The following is a 19,236-nucleotide window of genomic DNA, read 5'->3' as shown; positions in this document are numbered from 1 at the left end:
AGAGGTGTAGGTAACTGCCCATTGCAACCTTGTCGCGGAGCAGAGAGGAGACCTAGGGATTCATCATCAGGGGAGTGGATAAGAAAAACGTGATATATGTTTAAGATGGACCACTACAATGAATTAGATCTATATACGGCAACATGGCTGCAACGGCATCCATGGTTGGATCTCTCAAAGACAGAATGTTGAGTGAAAAAAGAAACAGAACAAGATTTATAGTACAATACTGTTTATGTAAATTAAAACACACAGCAATACCATACATTTTTCACAGATACACATATATGTAAATGAACACATGAACGGTGGATTGGAAGGACATACGTTAAATACACGAGAGTGGGTGCCTATGTAGCGGGTGGGGAGGATGGGATCAGGAATGGGTGATGAAGGGGACAAAACTGAAGACAAAAAAATAAAAGGGCCTCACATGGACCAATGATGATACAGTGTGCCAAGAACTGAGGAGTATGGTCAACTCAATTCTGTGCACCTGAGAGAATAAATAGATAGTAATTCACTGTCTAGGGAGCAGGCTGGCTGGGTAGACTCCTGGGCTTGGTTTTTTTTTTCCCCATGACATCCCTCCCTCTAAATTTGGTCAAAGCTGACCAAAGTCCCAGCTGCATACAGTGGCCCCTAGGAAGGGCTCCCATCCCAGACTGAGCAGTCCTTCCAGAAGCCATTACTTTGTGAGGGGCATTTCCTAATCCCATCAGTTTCACTCGTATTTGATCCTCAATTCCCAGTCCCCATTCTCCATGGTGGTCCAATTTTAGGAACACCTTGTTTGAGTTTGGAAAGGAGACTGAGACGAGGTTGAGATGGAGCTACAGGCTTTGTGAGGAGATGAGGTTCTCAAGTACTCTGGCAGCCCCAGCCCTCCAGTGCTCAGGGCCTGGGCCAAGGGAGACCCATCTTGTGAGATGGGAATCTACCCTCTTGCTACCTACCTATGTACAGTTTCCAAGATCCATCTATTGACCACTCTACTTCCTACCATGGGCACATACTCTAGTTTGTCTCCTCTCAACTGTGGTATGTGTGTGTGTTTGTGTGTGTGCATGCATGCACATGCTGTATATGTCCCCATATACAGGCATTTGCTTACGTGTGTGCACCGGGCAAGTTTTCCTCAGGAGTGCCTCCCCACACAAAGTCACACAGACACACACTATCACTCAATCATGTCTCTCCACATGTGGTCACACAGACAGGACACATGCACACACACACACACACACACACACACACACAGTCAGAAAGAGAAAACATCCAATATAGCATTGTTCATTTCAGTTTTTCCATTTACAAAATCCAATGGTGAATCCAGGCAGTTAGAAAAAAGAAATGGAGGAAAACCCTCCTGAATGTACCCTATCTACCCCCCACCCCCTTGGTCTTCCCACCCCACCCCCTCGGAAAGGCACCCCCATCACTATCGCTGAGAGAACAGGCTCCCCCACTCCCGGCCTCTCAGCCATTCTGGCCTGCCTTTCCAGGGCCACTCCGCAGCCAGGCTCATTAATGTCTCTCCTGCCTAGAGTGCCCTCCCCATTCTGTATGGGTCAGGCTTCCCCAGTTCTGGGGCTCTCTTGGGGTAGGGAGGGAGTTTAGGACAGGGACTTCTATAAAGAAGGGAAAGGGGGATGGATAAATACAGATTCCGGCCCCACAGGAAGTGAGAGGGGGACAGAGAACCTAGGTAAGACCAGGGCAAGGAGTGCCAGCTTGGCTCACCAATCCACAGAACAGGCCTCGAAGTAAGCCCAGAGTGGACTCCACCCCTGGGAGGGAGGCTTGGATCTCCCACCTGGAGAATCTGGCTGCAGTCTGCTCCACTTTGGGTGTAGGTAAGGGTGGGGGAAGGAAGGGGAAGGAGGGTCGTTGGGAAAAAGGATGTTTGGGGCTCAGGACCTGGTCGGCCAAGGGCTACTAAGGAGGGGCTTGAGGCCCTTGAGGCTTGAGGGGGACAAAAAGAGGTCAGATAGGAATGGACTCAAGTCCACAGTGCCTTGGAGTTTGTACCACTATCGGTTACCAAGGCCCCAAACAAATTTTCATTTTCAGAAGAGTAGGGTGAACCCAAGAGACAATTTTGGGGTTGAAATCGGCTCTGACCCAAGTCTTTGTGGTCCAGCTACTCTGGGATATTCAGCTTCCTCCCTACACTTCCCTGGTGGGCCGCTTCTGTCTGTATGGCACCCACATCAGTCCTAGTGGGGCTGGAGTGGATTTCCATCCTCAGGAAGAAGAGTTGGGGGCTGGGGATCCTGAAGGCAGCGTGAGAGAATGTGACCAAGTGTAGGTCTCTTCAATTCGAGGAGTTCAGCTCACATCCTACTCTTCACCTAACCTGGGCCCATCCTTGGGGCCCTTCTCCCTACTCCCTTGACTTCTCCAACAGATGCACAAGAACCATTTGGAAGGTCTGGACATGGTAGGGAGGGAGAGGAGACTGGGCTTGGGGCAAGGGTTGGCCTAAAACAACATTGCACATGACATAGTAATTAAACATCCCTGCTCCCTGGGAACCCAGCACCCCCTTTGGTCCCTCTTGTCAGCAGCCTTGGACCACTTTCTCCCTAAACATCCAGGCCTTGCTAAAGGACTTGGAAGGGGAGGGTGCGTGGGAGCAGAGGGGGCAAAAGAGCTCTGGAAGTCTATTTTACAGGACAAATTTCTCCCTTCTGGACAGTGTCAGAAGGAGAGACATTAAAGTAAGAAAGCCTGTCTCCTCAGCTGTTAGTAGAAAAACCTGCATTCTCAGTTTTCTTTTCTTTTTCTGAATTGTCACTTCTGAGAGAGAGAGAGAGAGACAGAGAGAGAGAGAGAGAGGGAATGAGATTGCAGAAGTGGAGAAGGAGGCAGCGGAGATAGGCCCCACAAAACTAAATATGCCTCTTTCCCAGTCCCTCGCCCAGTCCTCCATCCTTGGGAGGTGTTGGCAAAGGTGCCTAGATTACAGGTGGTTCGAGGGGCTGGGGCTGGAGCTCAGAAAGGAGGACTCCTGTATGGGCCCCTACCCCTCCCTTGCTATTGGCCCCATCACGGTGGCCATGAACTTCTCTCTGCCTGTCTGCCTACCAGCCTGCTTCACATGACACAGTAGGGTTCTCTGGGAGCCGGGGCACCTCCTGTGCCCCAGCAGGGGGCGTGAGTCCTCAGGCACTTCTTGAGGTCCTTGTTGAGCAGGAAGCAGACAATCGGGTTGACGGCAGCCTGGGCGAAGCTCATCCAAACAGCAGTAGCCAGGTAGCGGTGGGGCACAGCACAGGCTTTCACAAACACTCGCCAGTAGCAGGCCACGATGTAGGGTGACCAGAGGAGCAGAAAGAGCAGTGTGATCGCGTAGAACATGCGGCCCAGCTGCTTTTCACCCTTGACCTCGTCCATGCCTAGTAGCCGCCGGCTGGCTGCATGCCCATTTTGCCGGATACCCAGCAGGGTTGGCGGCATGGGCCCACGGCCAAAGCCAGCGATCCAGTTGGCAGCAGCCTGGCCGGTGGCCCCAGGACCATGGAATGTCCAGTTCTGGCTGATGGCTGGCACCATCTGCACTGGCTTCATCTTGCGGTGACGATACTCGAAGAGGAGCAGCTTGCCATAGACAGCATGTGTAGCTGCCATGAGCACAGCCAACATAAGCATGAAGCCCAGCGTGTCATTGGCCTTGAAGTAGCGATGCTCAAAGATGCACTGGTCCTCCTCCCGAATAAACTTGTAGGTGCCCACGTCAAAGACAGGTGGGAAGGCCATGGCCACAGACAGGGTCCAGGCCATGCAGATGACAGCTGCGCATGTCCAGAGTGTCATGCGCTTGGCGTAGAAGCGGTGGTGGGCGATGGCCATGTAGCGGGTGACGCTGATGCAGAACAGCATGAAGGCCGCATGGAAGCAAAAGAGCACGGCCATAAAGGCCACAATCTTGCAGCTGAGTGCACTGAAGGTCCATGAAGAGCCGTGGCGCACAGAAGCCAGCACAAAGGGGAAGCAGACGGCAGAGCGTATGCCATCGGCCAGGCACAGGTCCAGCAGGAAGTAGTAAGGAGCCTTGTGCAGGGCACGCTCCTTGAGCACCAGCAGGGACAAGATGGCGTTGCCCGCCAGGCTCACACACATAATCAGTCCCAGCAGTACCAGCTTCACATAAGCCGATGCAGACGGCGGGGACAGAGCGCCGCTCACCTCCTCAGGCTCTCCGGTGGTGTTGGCCATACTGAGGGTCAGGGGCTACTGCCAACCCTACGGGGTCAGCCAGTCTGGTACTCGATGGGCCCGGGGGGGCTCCATGAGTTGTCCTGCTACATTGCACCTGCAAATGGGAATGAGCGGGGGAGACACAGACACAGAGAGACAGAGAGATGAGGGCAAGAGAGAGACAGAGAGGGAGAAAAACACACAGGCGTGCAGAGACAAAGTGGGAGAGAGAGAGAGAGAGAGAGAACAAAGAGAAAAGTGGCCACCGATATAAATGGATTGAGATTGACACAGAAATGGAGGGGATGAGAAAGAGCGAGGAGAGAGAAAGAGAGGGGAGAGAGAGACAGACAGGAGACCATGAGAAACAGATGGAAAGGAAAGATGAGGAAGAAACAGAAAGGGCAGGGTTAGTGTGTCTACGAGCCCTCCCCAATTATACCCTGGCTGGTGCCAGGCCCTGCCCCTAGACCACTCCTGCTCCTACCCACTCCTTGTTAGGTGAGGATGCTGCGTTTCTCTGGATGTCTTTGGTTACCTGTTTCCTCCATTGGTGGATCTGTGGGGCAGGGATGTTGGTGCAGCTCTTCTCCCCCTTTGCAAAGCGCTAAGGTTGTGTTCAGACTTTTTTTTACTGTCACCCATAGTAAAAAAATACATTTTACATCACAACCCACTACACATACATACACACACGCACACACACAACCAAAAGTTTCACAAAACAGTACTGAACCTGTATGCAGTGTACCCCATTCATTTTTATTCTCTTTCATGTGTTCATAAAATGCTGGTACCACTCACTTAATAGATTTCTTTATTCATGATGGGGAATGTGTTTAGTATGCTTGAGGAACAGCAGGAAGACGAGTGCGGCAGGAACGGTGAGAACAAGGGAGACAGTGGTGGAAGGTGAAGTCGCAGAGGTGCCTTGGGGCCAGATTGTGTAGGGCTGTGGGCCACGATGAGGACTTTGGTTTTTATTTTAGGTCAGGAGGCAAGTATGTGTGATTATAAACATGTAGGTATGCTTGTGCATATTCATTCATACACTGAAAAAATATTTATCAAGCATCTACTGTGTACCAGGCACTGTTCTAGGTATTGAACACAGATAAAGATCCTGGCCCTTGTGGAACCGACATTCTAGATAATAAAGAAGAGACACTGGTGAAGTATAGTGTGTCAGATGATGATAAGTTCCTAAGAATAAACATAAAGGAGGGAAGGAAGATAGGAAGTGCTAGGGGTGGGGAAGATGCTGCAGTTTTAGATGAGGTGGACAGGGGAGGCTTCACGGAGGAGGTGTCATCTGAGCATAGACCTAAGGGAGGTGAGAGAGTGAGTCATGTGGATATCTGGGGGAAGAGAAGTTCAGGCAGGGGGAACGGCCAGAGCAAAGGCCCTGAGGTGGGACTCTACATGGCATGTTTGAGGAAGAGCAAGGAAGTCACTGTGGGTGGAACACAGTGAGTCAGGGGAATGTGGTGGCAGGTGAGGTCAGAAAGGTGGTGAGGTCAGATTGGGGAGGCTGTGGCGAGGGCTTTTTCCTCTGAATGAGATGGGAGTCACGGGAGGCTTCTGAGCAGAGGCCAGATGTGGTATGATCTAGGATGGAACAGAATCCCGCTTGCTGTTGTGAAGAGCAGGGGTCATGTGGGGTGCAGATGGAAGTAGGGAAGACTACTCAGAGGCCCCTGCAGCAATCCAGGTGTCAGATAATACCCCCTCCATGCCACTCTCCCTATTGTGCTTCCTAGAATTTCTCTCTTCTAACACACTATATAATTTACTTTTAAATTTTGGTTTATTGCCTGCCTTGTCCTATCAGAATGAAAGCTCCACAAAGGCAGGAGTTAAAGACTCACTGACTCTCCTCTGAAAGAACACTACATAGCACATCATGGTAGGCTCTCAGTGGCAATATATCAAATGAATTGATTGAGGGATTAAATGGACTGGGACTGTGGGTCAGAGAGGGCGCCCTGGAGACATCCAGGCAGGATTCGCTACAAGAGCAGCCTGCGGGGTACACCTGGCAGTGAGAGCAGCGCAGCAAAGCTGTGGGAAAGAGGAGAGCTCTGGGAGTGTGGGGATGTGACTAGGTAACAGCACAGGTCCCAGGGGGAAGGCAGTGAGGCAACTGGGCAGAAACTGGGGAAGCTCAGGATGATTGTTGGGGCTGGGCTGGGACTGGGCTGGGATTAGGGGGTGCAACTTGAGTGGATGTCTTCCTATTCCTTCCCTCCCAGGAAAGGTCTCCCCTCTGCATGTTTTCCAGGTCAATCCAGCCTGGCCTGCCACCTGGGGCCTGGCCTTTTTTTTTTTTTTTTTTTTTTTTTTTAAGACAGAGTCTTGCTCTGTTGCCCAGGCTGGAGTACAGTGGCACAATCTCAGCTCACTGCAACTTCCGCCTCCCGGATTCAAGTGATTCTCGTGCCTCAGCCTCCCAAGTAGCCGGAATTACAAGCACACGTGCCACCACGTCTGGCTAATTTTTGTATTTTTGGTAGAGACAGGGTTTCGTCATGTTGGCCAGGCTGGTCTCCAACTCATAACCTCAAATGATTCTCCCGCCTTGGCCTCCCAAATTGTTGGGATTACAGGCGTGAGCCACTGTGCCCGAGCCAGGCTTTTTGATGGCACCCTGAAATCTCAGAGTCCATGGCAGGAGGCCAAACTAGCCCTTAGAAAGTGCTAGGGCAGGGGCTGAGCAGAAATGGGGTTGGTGGGCTCCCTTTCAGCCCTTCAAGGCCTGACAGCCCCCTCAGACTGTGGAACAGCCCACAGCTGGGTGAATGTAAACACACACACACACACACACTCTCTCTCTCTCTCTCTCTCTCTTTTACCTGGAGGGGAGGCAGAGGGAAAAGGATAAAGACAGAGAGAGACTGAATGTAAGAGAGAGGCCAGAGAGATACAGAGAGAGAGAAGGAGAGAGAGGTGTGTGTGACAGAGACAGATGGAGACATAGGAGGGAGAAAGAGACAGAGAAAGCAACAGAGAAAGGGTCCTTACATACAGAGAGGAAGAGAGAGACAGAAAGGGGAAGAAGGGTGAAAATGAGAGTGAGAAAAAAGAGACAGAGACACACACAGAAACCAGCACGCCAGACAGAGAAGGGAGAGAAATAGAGAGAGAGAGAGAGAGAGAGAGAGAGCGCAAGAGAGAGAAAAGGAGAGCAGGGAGAGGGCTAATGCCATGAAAGAAAGAAAAACAGAGATGGGGTGGGGTGGGGCAGAGATGAGAGAGGGGCGCTGGAGACAGATAAGAGACAGAGACAGAAATAAAGACGGAGATAGAGAGGGAGACACGGAGAGCCACACTAAGACCGAGAAGGTGGATAATGCTGCGTAGCCCTGAGTCTCAGTGAAAACAAAAGCTAAAGATAAAACAAAAACTCCCACATCCCCCGAAACAATAGCCGCAAACAAACAAAACCCTGGGAAAGCTCGGGACATGTTACAAACAAGTGAGGAGAGGGTCTTCCTCCGCAGACTGGCAGCCGCAGCCCGGGCCCAGCTGAGGCTCAAGACGCGTGCAAACACAGAACACGCGCATACCTGCTCGAGCCCAGACACCTGCACACCTCCTCCCCCCATAAACAGTCTACTGCTGTGGACACCCTCAGACAGCAACCCGCTCTTGCATGAGGAACGCGTGCGCACGCATGCAACACACACACTCACACATACGCACACACACACACGGAGGCAGAGGTACATCTTGTACTCTGCCGCGTTCACACAGGTACGCAATGTACCCTCTTCGAGCGCCAGCGCTTCGTCCTCAACAAAGGCGTTACTGCCCTCTAGGGGACATTTTGGAAATTTGTGTAGGAGCATTTTTGATGGCCACAATGCTGGGGTGTAGGGTGTCCTTCTGACATTTAGGAGTCGGGGAGGATGTTGGCCATCCAGTAATATGGGGGACAGTCCCACGCAGCCAACATGTCCCGCATCCTCTAGGACTTTGGACTTTTAAGTAAGTGAACCTAGGGTCTATTTCACAGATAAACACCATTTTTTTCTCTTGATTTTAACATACCCCTAATTATCCAGGAACGTGGCTGTCATGTAAGTAAAGAGGAGGCTGCACTTTGGTTTGGGATGAGCTTTCCTTAGAGTTGTTGACTATTTTAGAAAATCTCACCTCCAAGGCCTGTGCCTGTCATTTTCCTGCACGTCCTGCCTCTGATGTTTCCCCTTCTCCTAAATCCATATTTACCCAGTATAAGACATTGGGGGCCGGACACAGTGGCTCACGCCTGTAATCCCAGCACTCTGGGAGGCCGAGGTGGGCGGATCACCTGAGGCCAGGAGTTTGAGACCAGCCTGACCAACATGGAGAAACTCCGTCTCTAATAAAAATAAAAAATAGAAAATTAACAGGATGTGGTGGCGCATGCCTGTAATCCCAGCAACTGGGGAGGCTGAGGCAGAAGAATCACTTGAACCTGGGAGGCAGAGGTTGTGGTGAGCCGAGATTGCGCCACTGCACTCCAGCCTGGGCAACAAGAGCAAAACTCCGTCTTAAAAAACAAAAAACAAAAACACACATTGGGAGCCTCTAATTACTTCCTTGAATCTCCTGGGGAGTGTCATGCCCAAGCATTTACAAATTGAAATACAAATCATTTTCTTATAAATCATTTTCCTTTTATTTCTTATTTGTATTTTAGTTAATACAAAATGGATATTGTATAAAATATGGATTTTCTTTTCAAATTTACATGTGCAAAGGGCCGGCCACGGTGGCTCACACCAGTAATCCCAGCACTTTGGGAGACTGAGGTGGGCGGATCGCCTGAGGTCAGGAGTTCGAGACCAGCCTGGCCAACATGTTGAAACTCCATCTATACTAAAAGTACAAAATTAGCTGGGCATGGTGGCATGCACCTGTAATCCCAGCTACTCGGGAGGCTGAGGCAGGAGAATCACTTGAACCCGGGAGGCGGAGGTTGCAGTGAGCTGAGATTGTGCCATTGCACTCCAGCCTGGGCAACAAGAGTGAAACTCCATCTCAAAAAAGAAAAAATTACATATGCAGAGAGATTATGTTACCTGAGAACTTCATTTCCAGACAGTAAAGGGGTGTTACAAAATATCCATTACATAGAAGAGGGCACTGCATATGAGACGGCTGAAAATTGTTCACATACACAGACACACTCAGATACCCATTCATTCACACACACACACACGTGCAATGGTCCACAACACCACCTTTATAACTCCCCTAACACATACATGGATGAACGAGATCTCAAACACTGACAGATAGGTACACACAAGCAAACTTACCCACATATACTTTCATTAACACAGACATATATACACTCATTGACCCAATATAGCTGATTATTCAAATCCTCTCACATATTCAGACACAACACAGATACACACAAAGTTGTATATTGATATTGTCACATATATAAACACTGTCACAATATTAACACTCAGATTCAAAGTTACTTACATATGCCAGCAGGCTGACATACACTTGAACCCTACCACGTGTGTGTATGCAAACACACACACACAAACACACACAGGTATAGTACATAGAATTCCCCTCAGAGACCTACAGATATATATGCACTGAGAAAAAAGCAGGCAAGTAAAAAACTGCTCACGTATACACACACACGCTCTAACACAAAGAGACAGATTCAAACTCTCTCACATAGATCAGGTGTGCTCACCAAGACAAATATGTATATCCTGGTACATGTACACACACACACTCATTCACATATACACTCCCACCCATGAACAGACTTATAACAGCTCCAACACACACACAGAGAGGCACACTCATACACTTTAGCAATACGCAAAGAAACACAAGGATAAAAATTGCATATTGTACATATACAGACACACAAAGACAAGTACACATGGGCAAATATGTGTACACATATAAACTTGCTCATGCACAGATACACTTAACTGATATACACATCCTGCAACAGCTATATCCCTAGAGCCAAACCTGCTCATGTGCAGAGACCAGCTAACTCTTGCACTTATAAGTGGACAAACAATCAGAGCTGCCCAGCTGGTAGGCTCCTACCACAGCAAAGGGCTAGAGTAAGAATGGCTCCAGAGCAACCATGTGCAAAGGGAGGTGGTAACTGTTTTCATCACTTCCCACTGAAACATTCCAGATAGTACGATTATTACTTTGCTATTTGTTTATCATAAGTGAGGTTTTGGGGTTTGGACTATACCTATGTGGACGATGTTTGTTTTTGTTTTCCTTTCTGTTTTTTTTTTTTTTTTTTTAATTTTTTTTAAGAGTCAAGGTTGGTCGGGCGCGGTGGCTCACGCCTGTAATCCTAACACTTTGGGAGGCCGAGGTGGGAGGATCACTTGGGCCAGGAGTTCTAGACCAGCCTGGCCAACATGGTAAAACCCTGTCTCTAGTAAAAATACAAAAATTAGCTGGGCGTGGTGGTGCACGCCTGTAATTCCAGCTACTCCAGAGGCTGAGGCAGGAGAAATGCTTGAACCTGGGAGGTGGAGATTGCAGTGAGCTGAGATCATGCCACTGCACTCCAGCCTGCGTGACAGAGTGAGACTCTGTCTCAAAAAAAAAAAAAAAAAAAAAAGACAAAAGTCTCGCTCAGTCACCCAGGCTGGAGTGTGGTGGTGCAATCATAGCTCACTGCAGCCTCAAACTCCTGGGCTCAGCCCCGCAAGATGCTGGGATTACAAGCCTGAGCCATCACGCCTAGTCTTCATTTTTGAAAATTTATTTATTTATTTATTTATTTATTTATTTAGGGTCTCGCTCTGTCACCCAGGCTGGAGTGCAGTGGCATGAACCTCAACCTCCTAGGCTCAAGCAATCTTCCTACCTCAGCCTCAGAGTAGCTGGGACTACAGGGATGTGCCACTATGCCCGGCTAATTTTTTAAGTTTTTTTTGGTAGAGATGCAGTCTTACTATGTTGCCCAGGCTAGTCTTAAATTCTTGGGCTCAAGAAGTCCTCCTGCCTCAGCCTCCCAAAGTCTTGGGATTATAAGCATGAACCATTGCACCCCGCCTGTTTTTCTTTTAATTTGATTTTCTTCTTATTTTTCCACAAGTTTTTTTCTTCTTCAAAAATAGGAGGGCTGTCTCATCACCAAGAAACAGAGAAAAAATAGAAGTGTTGTATGATTGTTGCTATGTGGACTATTATATAGTATTAGGTGTTTCTAAAGAGAATAGTATTATTTTATTTTTCTGATTGTTACTTCTTTATAAAAAAACTTTTTATTATAGCACATTTCAAACACTAAAACATAGAGAGAAGGCCGGACGCGGTGGCTCACACCTGTAATCCTAGCACTTTGGGAGGCCTAGGTGGGCGGATCACGAGGTCAGGAGATCGAGACCATCCTGGCTAACATGGTGAAACCCTGTCTCTACTAAAAGTACAAAAAAAATTAGCCGGGCATGGCAGCGGGTGCCTGTAGTCCCAGCTACTCCGGAGGCTGAGGCAGGAGAATGGCGTGAACCTGAGAAGCGGAGCTTGCAGTGAGCCGAGGTCGTGCCACTGCACTCCAGCCTGGGCGACAGAGCAAGACTCCGTCTCAAAAACAAAAACAAAAACAAAAACAAAACAAAACAAAAAAACCCCCAACAAAAAACAAGACAAAACAAAAAGTAGAGAGAATACTGTAATGAACCTCAGTGGATCCACTGCCCAGACTCACCAATCACCAACTCATAGCTAGTCTCATTCTGCCTATAACCCTACCCACTTCCCTCACTCCCAGTATTCTGAAGCATATCTATTATATCATTTCATCCTTAAGTATCTCAGTATCTACTCCTAAAAGGTCAGGACTCTTTTAAAAAGATTACAACAATATCATTTTTATCATTTCTTGGTTTATTTAATGATTTACTTGTGATTGGTATTTGATACTAAAAAATTAACCAAATCTGATTCTTGGTGGGATTTCATACTTATTATCTTTTGTTTTTACACAAAAATATTTGTCAATAAATGAATGAAGCCCAACAATAGTTTAATTGAGTTGCTTTATGACTTTGTTTCAGAGTGTTGCTTTCTTAAGAATGCAGAGAAAAATCAGTTTTCAGAACTCACAGAGGTCTGCTGACCCCTTCAATAGAAAGATTTGGAATTTTTAAGGCATCTCGCAGGGCAAATTGAGAAACTGGGATCTTTATGAGATGGGTTAGAATATTTTTAGCTGGAGCTCAACCAGCTAGTGACAGGGTTTCATGATTAACAAGTAAAGCTAAGACGCCCCTCCCAGTAGAATCTCACAGGTTAGCAGTGTGCAGGGAAATTATCTACACTATTTTTAAGACCAATGAGGTAAAGGGAATAGGAAAGGGGCCATTTTCAATTATTGCTGTTAGGAGATACACTGGTGACAGGTCAAAGGGCATTGAGATGACACTAACTTAGATGTTCAATCAGAAAGGTTTTCATTTTCCTTTTCTTTTTTTCTTTTTTTTTCTTGTTTTGAGACGGAGTCTTGCTCATCGCCCAGGCTGGAGTGCAGTGGTTCGATCTCGGCTCACTGCAAGCTCAGCCTCCCGGGTTCACGCCATTCTCCTGCCTCAGCCTCCCGAGCAGCGGGGACTACAGGCACCCGCCACCACGCCCGGCTATTTTTTTTTTTTTTTTTTAATAGAGATGGGGTTTCACCATGTTAGCCAGGATGGTCTCGATCTCCTGACCTTGTGATCCACCCGCCTCGGCCTCCCAAAGTGCTGGGATTACAGGCTTGAGCCACCGCGCCGGGCCAGGTTTTCATTTTCTACCCATGCATCTATGGATATTGACATTGCATAGTTTACAGTACTAGGTAGAAACTTGAAGAGAAGTACAAGAAGCACCAACATAAACTAAGGTTGAAATATTCAAAGTGATACACGAATATTTTGAAATACTGTGGAAACTGCATAAATCTGTGGACAAATGCTGCTGTTCACAACAGCAGTTTGTTTGGAAAACGCTGAGATTCATTTACTGAGGAGCCCTCACCTGTAAGTTTGTCTGTAGGTCTCATTTCCACAGTAAATTATGCCAGATGAATGTAATTAAATCCAAGACATTTCCCAACTGCCTTTCAACTTTCTGTAAGGAATTGGGATCAGTACATTCTTCTGTGTTGTTTTAAACCTAAGTGTGTAGAGATTTGGTAATAATAATAATAACAATTGTGTGAGGTAAAAGAAACATGGCAACATTTCTTTGTGAATGCTTCTCATTTTTCAGAATTTTTTTTTTTTTTTTTTTTTTTTTGAGCCTCGCTCTGTCGCCCAGGCTGGAGTGCAGTAGTGCAATCTCGGCTCACTGCCACCTCCGCCTCCAGGGTTCAAGCGATTCTCCTGCCTCAGCCTCCCAAGTAGCTGGGACTACAGGCACACACTGCCATGCCCAGATAATTTTTTTTGTATTTTTCGTAGAGACGGGGTTTCACCATGTTGCCCAGGCTGGTTTCGAACTCCTGAGCTCAGGCACAGATTTTATGTTTACTGGCTTCAACAAATGGCTTTTTTTTGCACACGAATAAAGTTACATAAAAAATGTTAAAGACACTAAAGAATAGAGTGGAGAGTACTGACAGAGTTTATGGATTCGAAGCAAAACTTCAACTTAGGAGATGTGAAGTCAAGTGTGGTTCCCTGGGTGATGTTCACTTGGTGTTGCAAAAGAAGACTTGTTAGGGTCAGTAGAGCAATGTCTGCATTCACTAAGGGGAAAAGCTTCATCACTTTTTTTTTTCTTTTTTTTGAGACGGAGTCTCGCTCTGTTGCCCAGGCTGGAGTGCAGTGGCCGGATCTCAGCTCACTGCAAACTCCGCCCTCCGGGTTTACGCCATTCTCCTGCCTCAGCCTCCCGAGTAGCTGGGACTACAGGCGCCCACCACCTCGCCTGGCTAGTTTTTTTTTTTTTTTTAATTTTTTAGTAGAGACGGGGTTTCACCGTGCTAGCCAAGATGGTCTCGATCTCCTGACCTTGTGATCCGCCCGTCTCGGCCTCCCAAAGTGCTGGGATTACAGGCTTGAGCCACTGTGCCCGGCCATCATTATTTTAAGATACACAAAATGAAAATTTTCTGTTGCATTCCATTTGTGAGCATTTATTTATTTATCTATCTATTTTGGAAACAGGGTCTCACTCTGTCACCCAGGCTGGAGTGCAGTGAGGTGATCATGGCTCACTGCAGCCTCAACCTCCCAGGTTCAAGCAATCCTCCCACCTCAGCCTCCTGAGTAGCTGGGATCACAGGCACGTGCCACCGTGCCCGGCTAATTTTTGTATTTTTGGTAGAGATGAGGTTTTGTCACGTTGCCTAGATTGGTCTTAAACTCCTGGGCTCAAGCAATCCTCCCACCTCAGCTTCCCAAAGTGCTGGGATTACAGGCATGAGCCACCGCACCTGCATTTGTTACATGAAATTTCATATTTGATTGAAAGAAAATAGAGATGCTAGATTTAAAAAAGAATCCTCCCTTTGAAGCACAACATTCAAAAACTACAAATTATCCAAATTCTGCTTATTTGTCGAGAAACGAGTTTTAACCCAATAAAAAAATACTCTTTGACCATTTGTTGCAACCTACTTATGCCAGCAATTTCCTGTTGATGGTGACTACCAAAAGATAGAAAAGATCATGTAGCTATTTCAAGCACAAAACCTTAGTCTCTGCCTGGCCATGACAAGAACAAGAGAATTATAAAAGGAAGGTGGAAAAGGAAGGCACGAATAAGCAGTTGTTCCATTTCTTAAGAAAGGTGGGTATGGTGTGAAAGCACCAGCCATATTCAACACTAGAAACTGCACCTGAGGCTTCTGAGAAACCAAAGGGTTATCTGATGACCCCAAAGCTTGTGTTTCTGAGGTCAGCTCTGCTGACCTGTAGAATGATGCAGCTACATTTCATACATTCAAGTTAATTACTGAGGACATTAGGTCAAACATCGGATTGTGTCTGAACAATCTCCATGGAATGTGTCTTACCTTCAACAACATGCTTTCCAAGATCAAAAAGTGGCAGGCCACAATAGAAGTTTATATCTGTGTCAAAACTACCAATTGTTATTTACTTAATTTCCTTTGTTTGAGCTTTCACCAAGAAACACAATAACTTGATGTAGAAGATCTATGCTCAGCATCAGTGGATTTGCCAAATCAAGATTAAAATGACCATAAATGAATCAAAGGACCATAGAATAAATCAAACCACTTATGACTTGATCAGAAGTGGGCATGGATGTTGACCACTACAAATTCACATTAGTGAATTTAAAAGTTATGGTCTGCTATGGTTTGAATGTGTCCCCTAAAGTTCATGCATTAAAAACTTAATCCCCAATGCAACAGTGTTGACAGGTGGGACTTTTAAGAGGTAATGAGGTTATGAGGACTCTTCCCTCATAAATGGATGAATGCTATTATTACAGGAGTGGGTTGCTTATCACAGAAACGGGTTCCTGATAAAAGGATGAGTTCTACCCACTTCCCTTCTCTCTTTGTCATGTGCACATGCTCTCTTGCCCTTCTGCCTTCCACCATGGGATGATGTAGCAAGAAGGCTCTCACCAGATGTAGCCACATGATCTTGGACAGCCCAGCCTCCAGAATGATAAGAAATAAAATAAAATCTCTCTCTCTCTTTTTTTTTTTTTTTTTGAGACAGAGTCTCGCTTTGTCACCCAGGCTGGAGTGCAGTGGCATGATCTAGGCTTGCTGGAACCTCTGCCTCCTGGGTACAAGTGAGTTTTGTGCCTCAGCCTCCCAAGTAGCTGGGACTACAGGCACCTGCCACCAGGATGCCCAGCTAATTTTTATATTTTTAGTAGACATGCAGTTTCACCATGTTGGCCAGGCTAGTCTTGAACTCCTGACCTCAAGCAATCCTCCTGCCTCAGCCTACCAAAGTGCCGGGATTACATGTGTGAGCCACCACGCCTGGCCTAAAATCTCTGTTCTTCACAAATTACCAGTCTCAAATATTCTGTTATAGTAGCGCAAAATGGACTAAGAAGATTGGTGCCAAGAATAGGGCTGCTACTATAATGTCTGAAAATGTGGAAGTGGCTTTGAAACTGGGTAATGGGTAGAGGTTGAAAGAATATGGAAGAGCAGGCTAGAAAAAGCCTGTAATGCCATTAATAGGGGGTAAAGGGTGATTTTGGTTGAGGCCTCAGAAGAAGACAAGTGCTATAGGGAAAGGCTAAACTTCCTCAGGGATTACTTAAGTGGCCATGATCAGTTCTGATGCTCATGTGTTAAAAATGTAATCGCCAAGTGGTTCTGATCATGACCACTTAAGTAATCCCTAAGGAGATTTAGGCTCCTTAGCTTTATTTCTAATCCCATGATCAGAAATATGGACAGTAAAGGCCATTTTGATGAGGTCTCCGATGGAAATGAGAAATAAGGTATTAGAAACTGGAATAAAAGCCACCTTTGTTATATGCGTGCAAAGATTTGGCAGAATTGTGTTCATGTCCTAGGACTTTGTGGAAGGCAGAATTTAAGAGTCATAAACCAGCATATATAGCAGAAAAAAAAATCTAAGCAGCAAAGTGAGATGCTGCATGACTACTTTTGGCTATGTACAGCAAAACGAGAGAAAAATGATTTAAAGACAGAATTTATAATTAAAAGAGAAGCAGAACAGAAAGATTTGGAAAACTCTCAGCCTGACCATGTAAAAAATACAAAAGCGTGTTGGGGAGAGAATACTAAGGGTGTGACCAAGAGACTGCTAAAGAGACTAACATGGGTAGAAGGAAGCCAGATTCTATTCAGAGGCCTTTGAGGCAAGCTAGGATCTTGAGGGCAAGGTTTCTAGAGAGGTATCCCTAGGACTTCAGCATTTGCTGCCCTGTGCCACTTTGGGACTCTGCTCCTTCAATTCTGAAGCAACACCCCTTGGCTGCCCCTGCTGTGGCTCAAGCAGGCCTCAGTGCAGCTCTACTTGCTGCTCCAGAAAGTATAACCTGTAAACCTTGGTGTCCACATGGTGCTAATTCTGTAGGCACACAGAATGCAAGAGTTGTGGAACCATGGCTTCCTTCGTCTAGATTTCCAAGAATTTCATGGACAGCTTGGGGAACCACACAGAGACTTGTCATAGGGATGGAGCCACTGCAGAGGGCCCCCACTAAGGCAACACTTAATGGAACTGTGGGAGTGGGGCTGTCCCAAGACCACAGAACTATAGGACCACGAATGTGCAACTCCAGCCTGGGAAGGCTGGAGGCATGAGATTTCAACCCATGAGAGCTGCTGGGTAGACTGAGCCCAGCAAAGCCATAGGGGCAGGGCTGCTCAAGGCCTTGGGGGCCCAGCCCAGCTCTAGTGTGCCCAGGACGCAGGATGCAGAATCAAAGATCATTCTCCAGCTTCAAGACTTAATGTTGGCTGGGCATGGTAATCCCAGCAGTTTGAGAGGCTGAGGTGGGTGGATCGCTTGAGCCCAGGAGTTCGAGACCAGCCTGGGCAACATGGCCAAATCCCATCTCTACAAAAGCTCTGGGGGCTGAGACGAGAGGATCGCTTGAGCCCAGGAGGTTGAGGCTGCAGTGAGCTGTGACACCGTGATCACATCACTGTACTCCAGCCTGGGTGACAGAGAGGGAGACCTTAACTCACACACACACACACAAAAGACAATGTTGTTTTCTCTGTTGGATTTTGGACTTACTTGGGACCAGTTACCCCTTTCTTCTTGCCTATTTCTCCCTTTTGGAATGGGAATGTCTATCCTATGCCTGTCCCACCACTGTATTTTGGAAGAACGTAATTCGCTATTTTCACAGGCTAACATCTGGAGAGAAATTTGCCTCAGGATGAATTGCACCTGGAGTCTCTCCTGTCTGATTCAAATGGGACTCTTGATTTTGGATTTCTGAGTTGGTGCTGGAACGAGTCAAGACTTTGGGGCTATTGGGATGGAATGAATCTATTTTAGACGTGAGAAGGACATGGATTTTGGGAGTTAAGGAAGAATGCTATGGCTCGAATGTGTCCTCTGAAGTTCATATGTTGGAAACCTAATCCCCAATGCAACAGTATTGAGAAGTGAGACCTTTAAGAAGTGATGAGGTAATGAGGGCTCTGCCCTCATAAACAGATTAATCCTGTTTTCATGGGAGTGGGTTTCTATCGTAGGAAGGGTTCCTGATAAATAGATGAGTTCGGCTCCCTTCTCCTCTCTCTTCTCTCATCTCTCTTCTCTCTTCCCTCTTCTCTCTCTTCTCTCTTCTCTCTTCTCCTCTCTTCTCCTCTCCTCTCCTCTCCTCTCCTCTCCTCTCCTCTTCTCTCTCTAATGCAAAAACGTGTTCTCTTGCCTTTCTGCCCTCCACTATGGGATGGTGCAGGAAGGAGGCCCTTGCTAGATACATGCCCCTCAACCTTGGACTTCCTAGCCTCCGGAACTGTAAGAAAGAAATCTCTGCTTGTTAAAAATTATCCAGTCTCAAGTATTCTGTTAGAGCAGCACAAAACAGACTAAGACATGTTTCTAGAAGTGAGCTCAAGTGTGTCATAAAAAAAAAAAAAACGGAAAAGATTTCATTTGAAAGTTGTACACAAATTCAATATTTAATAACTCCCCAAAAACTCTGCATTTTAATTTTTCTTCCTGTAATTGTATAATGTGAGGAAAATGTAAGAAATTCCTTTTCACCCAACTCTAGTACCCTTAACCCTCTTCAGTTTACTCCAGTGTGCCATAAAATATTTCACTTTCTCTGTGTGCCAGGTTGTGAATGCCCTAATACATTTACATCTAGTCACATTACATAGAAACACTAGCACATACAGAGACAGATATGTGCACATGGGGACATGTGTACATGGAAATTCAAATTTGCACTCACATTCAGACCAGCCGATAAGCACAATGAGACACTCATACACAGACACACAAACATGCCCCCTCAACTGCACAGAAACAGCTAGGCATGCATGTAGATACCCACACCAGCAAATTGATCAAAGATACACACACATACAATACACAGATATAACTATATAACTGC

General features: G+C 46.7%; 1 protein-coding gene across 2 annotated transcripts in view; it reads right to left on the bottom strand.

Annotated features, from left to right (window-relative positions):
- Positions 1 to 215: 215 nt before the first annotated feature.
- GPR173 (G protein-coupled receptor 173) overlaps positions 216 to 19,236 on the bottom strand; it is a 31,745-nt gene continuing 12,724 nt past the window's right edge. For both annotated transcript variants that reach the window (XM_050776961.1, XM_050776962.1), the window contains one exon: positions 216 to 4,318. In XM_050776961.1, coding sequence (XP_050632918.1) covers positions 3,100 to 4,221 — 1,122 coding nt within the window. In that variant the 5' untranslated portion in view covers positions 4,222 to 4,318 and the 3' untranslated portion in view covers positions 216 to 3,099. The remainder of the gene's footprint in view (positions 4,319 to 19,236) is intronic.

Source organism: Macaca thibetana, chromosome X, assembly GCF_024542745.1.
Source record: "Macaca thibetana thibetana isolate TM-01 chromosome X, ASM2454274v1, whole genome shotgun sequence".
Lineage (NCBI taxonomy): Eukaryota > Metazoa > Chordata > Mammalia > Primates > Cercopithecidae > Macaca > Macaca thibetana.
The sequence above is the reverse complement of the archived record's forward strand: the minus strand, read 5'-3'. Positions and strand labels throughout refer to the sequence as shown.